At 43.1% G+C, this 13,194-nt stretch overlaps 1 protein-coding gene across 1 annotated transcript in view; it reads right to left on the bottom strand.

Annotated features, from left to right (window-relative positions):
- Window positions 1-12,737, bottom strand: part of CASD1 (CAS1 domain sialic acid O acetyltransferase 1) — a 60,715-nt gene extending 47,978 nt beyond the window's left edge. The window contains exon 1 of the mRNA XM_074945911.1: window positions 12,337-12,737. Coding sequence (XP_074802012.1) covers window positions 12,337-12,469 — 133 coding nt within the window. The 5' untranslated portion in view covers window positions 12,470-12,737. The remainder of the gene's footprint in view (window positions 1-12,336) is intronic.
- Window positions 12,738-13,194: the final 457 nt, after the last annotated feature.

Raw genomic sequence — 13,194 nt, forward strand, 5'->3', positions numbered from 1 at the left:
CTGATATTCTATGATTCTATGGTGCTGCTTTGATTTGGTGTGTCCTTATCTGTGGGAATCTTACTTTTGATGATCAAACAACCCCCCACCCCCAACTTTGCCAAGCTGAAGGCCAGGATAGGGGGATGGGGAAAGATTTCTATCAGAAGTGTTCCCATCAATATGGGTTGTAATTGTTTGATAATACCCCATCAGCATTCTGGCATGGGGCGGTAGATGACACCTATGCAAGTTCAGTCAGTGGGGATTTTTATTTTTAATTTGAAGCAGGTTCTCCTGGGATATCCGGGTGGCTTATTCCATGATGTGATCTGCTTCTCTGGTGGAGTGTCCTTGTTTAGCGAAGGCAGTGTAGTGCATTTTGATGTACTTTCTCTTCGGAGCAAAGTCTATAGTATCTGAGCGCCTGCTGTAGATAACAGATTTCTTGGTGTGTCTGGGATGGTTGCTAGATCTGTAGAGATAACAATGGTGATCTGTTGGGTTCCTGTATATACAGTAGAACCTGAGAGTTACGAACACCAGAGTTACGAACTGACCTGTCAACCACACACCTCATTTGGAACCGGAAGTACGCAATCAGGCAGCAGTGCAGAGAAGAAGAAAAAAGCAAATACAGTGCAGTACTGTGTCAAATGTGAACTAGAAAAAAATAAAGGAAAAGTTTAAAAAAATTTTTGATGAGGTAAGAATTTAAATGAAACAAGCACAGGAACAGTTAAGATGGTTAAAAGCGGCATTTTTCTTTTGCATAGAAAAGTTTCAAAGCTGTATTAAGTCAATGTTCAGTTGTAAACTTTTGAAAGAACAACCATAACACCTTGGTTCAGAGTTACGAACATTTCAGAGTCACAAACAAACCTCCATTCCCAAAGTGTTTATAACTCTCAGGTTCTACTGTAGTTGTTTGTAGGATTTCGTTTGTGACGGGCTCTCCCGGGGTGCCACCTGGAATTGGGGTACAACTGAGCCCCCTGACCCACCAGCCTGGGCTCCCTTTCACACTGTATTGTGTAACAAGCTGCAAAGCCCTCCAGCCTGCACTTTCACCAGCATTCAGATAGGTAGGGACACACCCAGCTGCAGTTACACAAAGGCTCTCAAGCTACCAGCTTCCCAGCCTAGGACCCCTGAGCAGTACCATCCTGGCCTGGTCAAATATGGCCAGTACATGGGTTTAATACCCGGTCCGCCTCTCCCTCAATGTAAAGAGAATGATGCACACTTGTAGTAACCAAGCAGAGATTTTCCCCATGCACTCCAGTCAAAGCTCACTGGTTTAGATTAAAACAAAACAAGTTTATTAACTACAAAAGATAGATTTTAAGTGATTATAAGGGATAGCAAACAGTTCAAAGCAGATTATCTAGCAAATAAACAAAAAACGCTAACTAAGCTTAATATACTAGCTAGACTGGGTAGGAATAGCAGATTTTCACCTTAACTGATGGTACAAGCAGACTTGTAAATTCTTAAGACACAAGCTACACTTGCTTTGCAGCTTGGAATCCCCAGGTGTTTCATACACAGGCTAGAAATCCCTTGAACCTGGGTCCAGCACTTTCCCTAGTTCAGTCTTTGTTCCTCAGGTGTGTCTAGGAGTCTTCTTATGTAGGGAGTGAAGAACCACAGATGATGTCACTCCCTGCCTTATATAGCTTTTGCATATGGCAGGAACCCTTTGTTCCAAAGCTTGGTTCCCAGACCAGTCTGTGGAAAAATACTGACATCCCAAGATGAAGTCCAGCATCATGTGGCTTGGTCACATGCCCTTGTAGAGTCATAGCAGCCATCACTCACAGGCTGTCTGTAGCGTTCTCAGGAAGGCTCACCAGGAGGCAGATAAGCTTCTCCTAAGGCCTATTGTTCTCCCTTCACAACCAGCTATCTAGACTGAAAGCATCTATCTAGTGGCCATTACCCAGGTGTAAGTACATTTGAAATAGAGATACATAGTCAATATTTATAACTTCAGATACAAAAATGATACATGCATAGAAATAGGATAATCATAATAAGCTAATCATAGCTTTTCTAATGACACCTCACATGACTTACCTTGCATAAAGCTGCATCGTAATTATGCTATAACCATATCATCATTATGAAGAATATTGGGTGCAGTGGCACACCATTGTTGAATCTGATTATGGTGTCCAGGAAGTTGATGCTGCTTTGGGTGCGTTCTAGAGAGTTTGAGAGAGGGGTTGTGGTTGTTTAAAATTTGTGGTGGAAATCTGTAAGGGAGCTTAGGTCATCTGTCCATAAGATGAAAATATCGTCTATATATCTCAAGTATATATTGGTTTTGTGGTGCATTTTTCTAGAAATTCTTCCTCAAGGTGGCCCCTGAAGAGATCAACATATTGGGGAGCCATCCTAATACCCATGGTTGTTCCCATAGTTTGGGCAAAGCATTTGTTGTTAAATCTGAAGTTGTTGTGGCTGAGGATGAAATGGATGAGTTTGGCAATGTGTTTAGGGTGGATTTCAGAGCACTGTACGTTGCAATTATCATAAATATTACTACAAAGAATTAAACTTTGTAGATGCTGAAAACTAATGGGAAATACATCATGAATACATAAAAAAACAATTGTTAAACTTTTTTTGCTTTTGTATTACTAAATGTGTGCACCTTTCCCAATCTGCTCTAAACAGTCCACACAGACACACACTCACTTCATAGCATTTGGTTTTATTAGACAGAAATTTAAACACAAGGTAAAAGTTCAACTCATGCCTTCTCTCAAGGTGTGGCGCTCCTAAGGTTCCTATAGTTTATCCAGTTCAGATAACAAACCGCCTGCACCACTGATAAGTAAGACTCAACAACCCCCAGCAGGGTGGATTCACAGATAAATACACGAACTTGTTACATTGAGGAATCCAGCCAGAAATCCTTGCTGTCATAGTTTTTAATCACTCACTATTGATCCACCTGATTTACACCTAGTTTAGTTGTATGTATCTTAACTCTGTATTTCTTGATTTTCAGAGGTTTGAATGTAGCTGAACTCAACAGTCTATTATTTTTATTTACTATTTGTATTAACATAGCACCTAGAAGCCCTAGTCATGGACCAGGACCTCATTCTGCTAGGCACTGTACAAATACAGAACAAAAAGATGATCCCTTACCTAAAAAGCTTACATTCTAAGTATGAGACAAGAGACAACAGATATATATAGGCAGAGGAGTAAAAGGACATGAAACAATATTTGGTTATCATGACAGACAGTGGTCCCAGCACACCGGCACCCTAACCAATGTCATGTGTTTTTTGAAGGCATCATGGCAAAGGAGAGTTTTGAGAAGGTTTTGGAAGGAGAACAATAATTAGTTTTGCAGATGTTTATGGGGAGTACTTCCCAAGCATGAGGAATAGCATGGGAGAAAGCACAGAGGCATTTGTTTGAAAATGTAACCAAGTGTCTGATGTAGGTTGGCAGAACGGGCCCAGAAAAGCATGAGACAAATTCACAACATTAACTCTCCATAAAAAAAGGTTTTGGGCAGTTAATAATGCATGTTTTTTTTTTAAAAAAAACCTCAGCACTGCCATGTTCCACAGATCAGCTATTTCCATTCACTGTCTCTCACTCCTGGGCAATGATTAAACCAGTCACAGAAGGCACTGGATGGATGTTAGTCCTTTCAATGAGTCCCTGTATCATCTGTTCATCCCTCATCTCTCTGCTGGTCCAGCACAGCCCAATCCTCCCTCCCCAGCCCTCCTCCCCACAAAGGGGTAGGCATCAGTAAAGGCCCTACTGATTGAGGAACTGGACAGAGGATGCAAAAACAGTGCAGGGACTAAGAGTCAGTGGGGCATGTTTTGAAGTGGGGACACAAATGCAGGGTATGGATGTGGGTGGTTTATGCTAGTAAGAGTAGTTTAGGGGTATGCTGGACCCTCAGCACTTGTGCCAGAGTGTAGCCCTAAAGGATGAAGCATGGCAAAGGGCAAGAGCTCTCCCAACCTCCCCCCACACACACACACTCCCTGCACTGCGCCAACACCCCATATTCCCTAGATTTGCACCAAAAAAGATATAAAAATCTGAAAATGTTATGAGCAACTCACGTTAAGGATGCTGTGCATCAGTTAACCCCTTGAAAAATAACCCAACTAGCTTTTCTTTGTTCACAATCACTCACATTGTTCAGGAAACAGCCGAAGACCAAAATGACATATCCTAAGTACTTATTAGCTTTTCATCTTGCCTCTATTTAATTAATGCTCGTTTCCTTCACAGTATATACTTCTACTTTAGAGCACTTAAAAACATCGGCTCTAAAACCAGAAACTTTGGTTTTGGGGCAAAACTTCCAAAAACAGCCCCAGCAGAATGCAGGAAGAAAACAGCTTATGTGCATAACACAAATTTATCTGAAAACTGCTCAGGGTAGGGCTGAAACTCAGAATGTATGCATATGGCTCAGGTTCAATGACCAGAGCATGTCACCTTGAGCTACCCAGTTAGTATGACAACAGAGCCCTAGTCTTGTTACATAAACACAATTCACTCTCTTTGGTTCATCAGTTAGGATCAATCCAATCTGGAGCAGCAAACTTAATTTTCCAATAATTTCTTTAATTTTGCTTCCCCAGGAAGGGGGGAAGGGGAAAGGGGGACAGTGGATACCGAAACAGTGCTGAGATAAATCCTGAGCAGGTAAGATCAGTTCAGGGAAGATAAGATCCATAGTTTGAGCTCCAGGTGTTGACAAGTAAATGTTTTAAGAATCAAGTGATTTTGTAAACATGTGACTTGGGGGTGGGGGAAGGAGGGACTGTATTTGTGCAATCCCTTGCTCAAATGACTCCATATTTGGACCACTACCTACCTTACAACCCAAAAATGAACAACAAATTTTAAGACAATTGAGTCAGCACCTGGATTTAGGACATGTCTACACAGCAATCAGGAAGTGTGATTGCAGCATGCATAAGCATAAGCATACTAGCTCACTAAGAACAGCAGTGTAGCCACAACGGGATAGGCAGCAGCATGGGCTAGCCCCAAGTGGAATTTAACTTGAATGCCTAGACTATATTGCTATTTTTAGTGAGCTAACCAGATCACAACTAGGTCGCCTATGCCTATACATGCTATGATCACACCTCCTGACTGCAGAGTAGACCTACCCACTGAAAATAGTCTTTAAAACAGTAGACGATTCTGAGGCCAGGTCTACACTACAAACCTATACTGGTGTCACTACATTGCTCGGGGGTGTGAAAAATCCACACCCGAGTGACCTAGTTGTACTGACATAATCCCCGCTGTAGACAGCGCTACGTCGACAGGAGAGCGTCTCCTGTTGACACAGCTGTCACCTTTGGTAGAGGTGGATGAACTATGCCAACAAGAGAAGCTCTCCCCCTGGCATAGTGAAGTCTTCACTAAAGCACTACAGCAGCGCAGCTGCAGCTTTTTAAGTGTACACCTGCCCTGAGCCTTAACTATAACAAAGCTGAGACTCCACTATTATTATATGCAACTGTAACAATCTCCACTCTCACACACATACCATAGATCACCAATAGGATGAATCTCAAATACTCATCACTTCCAAGAGTACATACATACAAAAAATAATCCTTTTAACACAGGGATAATTTCAGACCATGGGATTACATCTTCAACATACACTACCAACAACTGGGTTTGAATGTTTTAGCTCCTTAGGTCAGCAAGACAGCACGTTCCAAGGGATCACTAGAAGTGTTCCCAACATCTGATGTCTATCTTCTATCATTAGACATAAGAATTTCTGTTAACATGTAACAATAGAAGATCTTTTGGAGAGATGGAGGAGTTTGGAGGAGGGGGGGAAGGAGAGTGACAAATGAGGAAGCAAAAAGCGACATATTAGTGAAGGAAAGGATATGAATAGGGTAGAAAAGGAAAGAACATGGAGAGAAAGAAATGAGGAGAGAAAATAAGCAGAGTCAGACCACCATAAATTGTGTCTCCAAGAAAAGCCAATAGAGGCATTAGGAAGCGCTAGGAGCAACAGAAGACGGATGAATCACTTGACTAACAAAACAAAACGGGCCATGATACTTTCTTTAAAAAAACAAAACAAAATAACTACCCTATCTCTGACCATTTTTGAGAGCAATTCCTTTTACGTGATAATGAGAAGAACCCTAAAAAGTGCCCTGGTATAGCTAAAATGCAGAAAGTTCTTATTCTTTATTCCCCTCATGTTTTATTTGAAATAGCACAAACAATAAATTAAGTTTAATATTCATAAAATTTCATAAGCACACATACTGCATACATGCATAGTAATTGATAGAGAACATAATTTAATTCTATTTTGTTAGTTATTCCTTCAATATATCTTTCTACTGAATTCAAGGAATAACAGTCTCCATCCAATGACAAAAACAACACAATCTCATAATAAACAAATTCTGAATCCGAATGGACAAAGAATCTTCCTTATTTTCAGATATATGAATTACAACCATGACAGATATTTTGTTGAACGTAAAATAACTTTAAATAGTACTTAACTGCAGAATACTTGGTGATGCATTTAATAAAGAAAAAATGCAAAATTATACATAAAAACCTATCCCCAATAGGATTTCAACACCATACCTTTGACATATATATTACTAAGATGACAAAATACACAATACTAATGCTAAGATTTGAGACATTTTATAAACAATTAGGCAAATGAAGACTCTGGAGGATGTATAGATAGGTTAAAGCTAGTTTTCATACAATTTTGCATAAAGACAGTTTCTCTATCAAAGCTTATAACTAAGTTCTATGTATCCACATATCATATCATTAGCAGTTAATTTGAAAACTGTATCAAATTTTAGTTTGTCTCTTTATAAGTAGGAAAGTTTCCATTGCTTCCACATACAGGCCACAGTCCTGCACTTACATGATCATTTTTACACTAGTGTATAGTCCCACTGAATTGAACAGATTACTTAGGGCACGTCTTCCCTGGCAACGTTAAAGTGCTGCCGCAGCAGCGCTTTAACGTTGGCTTGCGTAGTCGCGGTATAGCGCTGGGAGAGAGCTACAAAAAACCACCTCCACAAGGGGCCTGGCTCCCAGCCCTGGTACACTGTTTACACTGGCACTTTACAGCGCTGAAACTTGCAGCGCTTGGGGTGCATTTTTTCACACCCCTGGGCGAGAAAGTTGCAGTGCTGTAAGGTGCCAGGGTAGACAAGCCCTTACATCTATAAGATTACAGCCATGTGCAGTTGCAGGATTAGGGCCAAAATTAGCCAATAAGACCTACAATTTCCCAGCATTTTCCTACTAACTTTTCTTCCAAACATGCAATAAGAGAAATTTTTTACCATGTTTCAATAGAAAACAAAACCTAATCAAAAACATTTAGGAAGTACAACATCTCCTCAGTCAACAGCAGAAAAAGACCATTGAGACAATAAAAGCTAAAGCCTTGACCTGCAAACATTTACTCATATGAGTAGTCACATGTGTTTCTGCAGACTAAGACTTAGTCTGCAGACTAAGGCAGTCTTAACCAGGGGTACGCGTACCTGGGGCTTTATACAGAAGTCTTCCAGGGGGTACATCAGCTCATCTAGATATTTGCCTAGTTTTACAACAGGTTACATAAAAGGCACTAGCAAAGTCAGTACAAACTAAAATTGCATACAGACAATGGCTTTTTATATTGCTCTATATACTATACACTTAAATGTAAGTACAATATTTATATTCCAATTGATATATTTTATAATTCTATGGTAAAAATGAGAAAGTAAGCGATTTTTCAGTAATAGTGTATTGTGATACTTTTGTATGTCTGGTTTCACAGTAGCAGTCGTGTTAGTCTGTATCCACAAAAAGAACAGGAGTACTTGTGGCACCTTAGAGACTAACAAATTTATTTGAGCATAAGCTTTCATGGGCTACAGCCCACAGAATGGAACATATAGTAAGAAGATATATATATATACATACAGAGAACATGAAAAGGTGGAAGTAGCTATACCAACTGTAAGAGGCTAATTAAGATGAGCTAGTATCAGCAGGAGAAAAAAAACTTTTAATATGCAAACTAGATACCATTAACTTGGGTTTCAATAGAGACTGGAGTGGCTGGGTCATTACACATATTGAATCTATTTCCCCATCTTAAGTATCCTCACACCTTCTTGTCAACTGTCTAAATGGGCCATCTTGATTATCACTACAAAAGTTTTTTTCTCCTGCTGATAATAGTTCATCTTAATTAATTAGCCTCTTACAGTTGGTATGGCTACTTCCACCTTTTCATGTTCTCTGTATGTGTATATCTTCTTACTATATGTTCTATTCTATGCATCCGATGAAGTGGGCTGTAGCCCACGAAAGCTTATGCTCAAATAAATTTGTTAGTCTCTGAGGTGCCACGAGTACTCCTGTTCTTTTTGCATGTCTGATTTTGCAAGCAAGTAGTTTTTAAGTGGGGTGAAACTTGGGGTATGCAAGACAAATCAGACTCCTGAAAGGAGTACAGTAGTCTGGAAAGGTTGAGAGCCACTGGACTAAGGGACAAGGGGGAAAAGGACAGGTTAGCCACCAAAAAATTATATAATATCCATTTAACATTAAAAAAACATTAAAATTATACTAACCTCCACTCCCCTGCCTATTTGGAGAACATGAGATTGTTTAGTAGTAGTGATCACTGTACATTATAAATTCCACCCATCTTCATATGTCTTTACCCATTTTTAGGATTGCCCACTTTTTCATATGGTTTTCTAGTGACCGGCTATTGCCTTTCTTGTCCCTCTCTAATGCTCACCGTTATAACAGTCCACAATACTAGTCTTTACCATCACAGAGAAAAAGTATGCTATTGACTAATTGTCTCCAGGTGTAGCACTGCACATTTGACTAAGCAAATAATAAAGGTTTTTGTCCCTTGTCTAAAGGATCAGGTAATGATCATTACTTGATTTAGTAAACAAACCTCAACATACAAAAAGTCTGAGCCAACAATCTAGTCCTATGCTCTTTTAAGTACATAATTAATTTAAAAGTTTGTGTTTTTTAGGTAGCATAGAAGAGGAATAAAACACATTTTTACTGGCTGTGCCAAATTATAAATGCACAATCTTCTGATTTCTCTCCAAAAACATATGCACTCTTCTTAACCTTTTAAGGTTTTATATGATCAGCAGTGCTTGGTATTATCTAAGAAACTCATATCCAGTCCTGTGACAGGGCTCTCTCTTCCTCATACAGTTTCAATATCACTTTATGCGAAAACTTGAGAAATTAGCAAAGAGTGATTATTCATCAACCTTTTGGAAAAACAACAGCAGCAGACATTTTGCTGGTTTTGATTTGTACACAGACCCCCTCTCCACTATCCCTACCCTGCCTCTACCCACATAGGGTGTTCATTAGTCTCCAAGGTGCCACAAGTACTCCTTTTCTTATTACATTCCTTGACATCTCTGAAACAGACTGAGCCTATATTGGAAAAATGTGGGTGTGTACTACACCATTAGAACAGCTTCATTGGCAGTAACAAGAGTGAAAGTGGTTGCATAATATGACAAGCATTTTTACCACTGTTAGCTAACTGTGCACTGAGTTCAATTTTTACATGTCCAGTTTTCCTACTGTAGACATGGCCTACGGAACTGTATTGTGGATAAACTTCCTACTTTACCCATAGGACTGTGAAGCAGGGTTGTGCGTGTAAACTAGAAATAGGTGATGAGATCCCTTTAAATTTTTCATTACTGTTTATGGAATATGCTGGATTTGCAGCACTGGAACTGAAATGTTCTAATTATCCCCTGAACAGGCAACAGTACAAGTTTCTCTGTACTGTCCTGCCAAAATACCTCGACCTTAAAATGGATCATTTCAAAGGACATAGAAACTGAACTATGTTTGTACTTTCTCATCCCTTGGCTCTTCCACTAAAAAAAAAAAATCTACCTACCTAGTTGTGACGTTATCTGATTAAAATATGCCCATGTAGATTATTGTTTGCTACCACTGTTATATAAGTGCAACAAATCTTGTACAAAGTGTGTCAAGTAAGGTATCTATGGAAAGGTTATGATTTGCTGAATATGATTATACTATTTGTATGCATGTATTATTTTTGTATCGGAAGTTATGAATATTAACTATGTACCTGTATTTCAAATGTTTGTCCCTGTGGTAACACCAACAAGGTATTTAGCCTGCACATCTTGAAGGGACTATTCAAGTTAAATGACCCATCAAGAAACACTTAACTCACAATGCACCATGGAAGACGTCCATCCACACCTGATGGACTTTCAAGTGAATGTTCTGAGTAGAGTATGGGTAATGGCCTTGACTAAGCAAAGCATGCATAGACATGTGACTTGCCCATGTGAGTCCAAATACCATCTTATTACCTGTAATTTTCCACAAAGTAGAACAATGGGTTTCCCTTCACTTGGCAGAAGCTATAAAAGGCCCTGGAAACATCTCCATTTTGTCCTCCTCAAACCTCTGGACTATGGACTTGTACTAATGTACTAACCAAGGGACTGAGGACCTTCCAGTGATTTGGAAGCAACCAGAGACAAGCCAGCAGTTTTTTTTCATCACTGCTATAAGCCTGATCCAAGAACTTTGTATTTATTGTATGTATTTGATTCCTTTAACCAATTTTCAGTCTCACCTTTCTTATAAATAAACCTTTAGATATTAGATACTAAAGGGTTGGCAAAAGCATGATTACTGAGAAAGATCTGAGTTATATATTGACCTGGGTATGTTGCTGCTCCTTTGGGATCAGAAGAACCCTTTTGTTTGATGAAATTGGTTTTAAAGAACCACTCATCATTAAGTCTTGGTGTTGAACCCATGACTGGAATACCTAAGGAGGCTGCATTTCTGACTTCTTGTTAGCCAGTGTGGTGAGACAGAAGTTTACTTTTGTTGCTGGTTTGGTATATCTCATGGAAGAATAACCATCGGTTTTGGGGCATCTGCCCTTTTTCCAGCAGCTTGTCCTGAATTTGGTACTCTCAACTGTGATCCACGGAGACACACTGACACTACTACCTTATTTGCTTTCATCAAACAGGGCATTTGTGACAGTGATTTTGGGGTTTAGGTCAATTGTTTACATGGAACAAGGGCATATATCAAACAATTAAGATTTTACACCATTATTACTATTTCAGTCAAGGACCTGATTTTCTTCCAAACCAAAATAGTTATACTGACATTGTGGATGCCCATATACAGGTCTGAAAGTAGTTATACAGTACAGGCTATTCCCCTTTGAGTATGGGAACAAACAATATTGGTATAAGTACTGTATTTTTACCCATGTACAACGGCATTCACTGGAAGGGGGACTGTACCACTTAAAATATACCAGTATAGTTAAACCAGTACAACTTGCATGCTTACACAAAGCTGTTGACTTTCGGTCCCAACCAGTGGCCTAGAGGTGAACACCACCACACATAATTGTAAATCCATAGCAGGTTTTGTAATGATATTGGGGGGGAGGGGGGAGATCTGCAAGATGGTTGAGACCAAGGCACGTTTCTGTTGACTGTCTAGTTCAATCTGAACAAAGCCAGGGGCTGGTGTATAACACGCTGGTGCCATCCACCATTTTAAATAGCATCCATGGGAGCTCGAATTCATTCCCTGTTCTCCAAAACTCGTTCCTCTCCTCCCCAAGCCTTCCCGTGCCGGCTCAGCTAGGGCTGTCTATTTGCACTCCCCCGCCTCTTAACTGTTTGCACTGGAGCGTCCTAGACTACCAGGTCCTCAGGGCAGGGACCTGACTAAACACACCAGCCAATTTCAATTCCCTCCTGCCAGCCCCTCCCCGGGCAAAAGGTGTCCCCGTCCTGCGCTGCCCTAGTAGGTGTCCCCAACAGTCCGTGCGAACAGCTCGGCTCCGGTAACAAGTAACCGCGGGGAGGGTAGGAAGATGATGCTCAACTATGGCGAAGTTTAGGAGCCGTCCCCATCCCCATCCCTCAAAGCGGTGCCGGCCCCTCCGTGCGACACCAGCTTGCGGGCACCAGCCGCGGGGCACCCAGCCACCCTGTCCGGGCCCCGGAGCGCCCGTTCTGCGCGGCGGGAGCCCGGGTCCGTCCCGCGGCTGCTGCCGGGAGCCGCAGCGCCTTACGCCGGGGACAGCACCCAGGAGCCCCTGCAAGGCAGGAGACGCGGGGGAAGCGCGACCCACAGGATGCCTCCCCCGCGGCTGCGGCGGGTCCCGGCTCCCCCCGCGGACCTTCGCCCGGCTCCCCAATGTCCCGGGGCTCCCCCCGCCGCGGGGCTGCCAGCGCCATGCCTTCCCCTCACCTCGGTAGTGGCGGAAGGCGGCGTGGCAGGCGGCGAGCAGCAGGACGGCGCCCACCGCCAGCGCCTTGGCGCTCCTCACGCTGAAGTAGTGGTTGATCTCCCGCTTGCCCACGGTGTAGGCCAGGGCCGCCATCTTGGCTCCTCCATGACAACAGCGTGCGATGGAGCGGGCGGGCGCAGCGGGGCAGCACTGGGTCTCCCGCGGCGGCGAAGGGGAGAGGAGCCTCCGCTGCTGCGGCTGCTGCTGCCGCCGGCGCCAGGAGCGCCGCGGAGCAGGGCCCGACACCCCCGCGGACGGCGAGAGGACGCCCCGGCACAGCCAAGTGCCGCTTCACTCCAGCCGCCAGCAGCGGGCCGTCCCTTCCTTCCCCGCCCCAGCTGCGTCGCCGCCCTGGCCGCTGGGCCCTGCAGCTCCTCCGGGGCATGGACCAGGGGCGGGGCCCGGCGCTCGTGTCGGGCTGGCGCCGCTGGGGCAGGGGTGTGGCTGCTACTGCTGGCTGGGGACAGTTGTCCCTGGGCTGATGTTATTACTCGATCCCGGGGCTCTGTTGGGGCCAAGCGGCACTTCCTTCCCTGGGCACCTGCCCAGCAGCCAGGCAGGCACCGCACCTGGGGTTGGGCGTCGCTAACACCTTTTGCCCTGTGGCAGGCACGCTGGGGCCCAGCTACTGAAGCCCTTTGGGGACCCTGGGGAGTCGCTCTTGTTAGTCATGTACACGCACTAGGACATCCCCTTGTGCAAGTGGGGCCAGCGAGGGGTTGTGTCACCACCTTCTTCCCTGCAAAGGCGGGTTCCTCACGCTGGAGCACCTACCCTGGGCTGGGCCGCTCCCAAACAGCATGTCCTGAGTGTCTGCA

Source organism: Natator depressus, chromosome 2, assembly GCF_965152275.1.
Source record: "Natator depressus isolate rNatDep1 chromosome 2, rNatDep2.hap1, whole genome shotgun sequence".
Taxonomy (NCBI): domain Eukaryota; kingdom Metazoa; phylum Chordata; order Testudines; family Cheloniidae; genus Natator; species Natator depressus.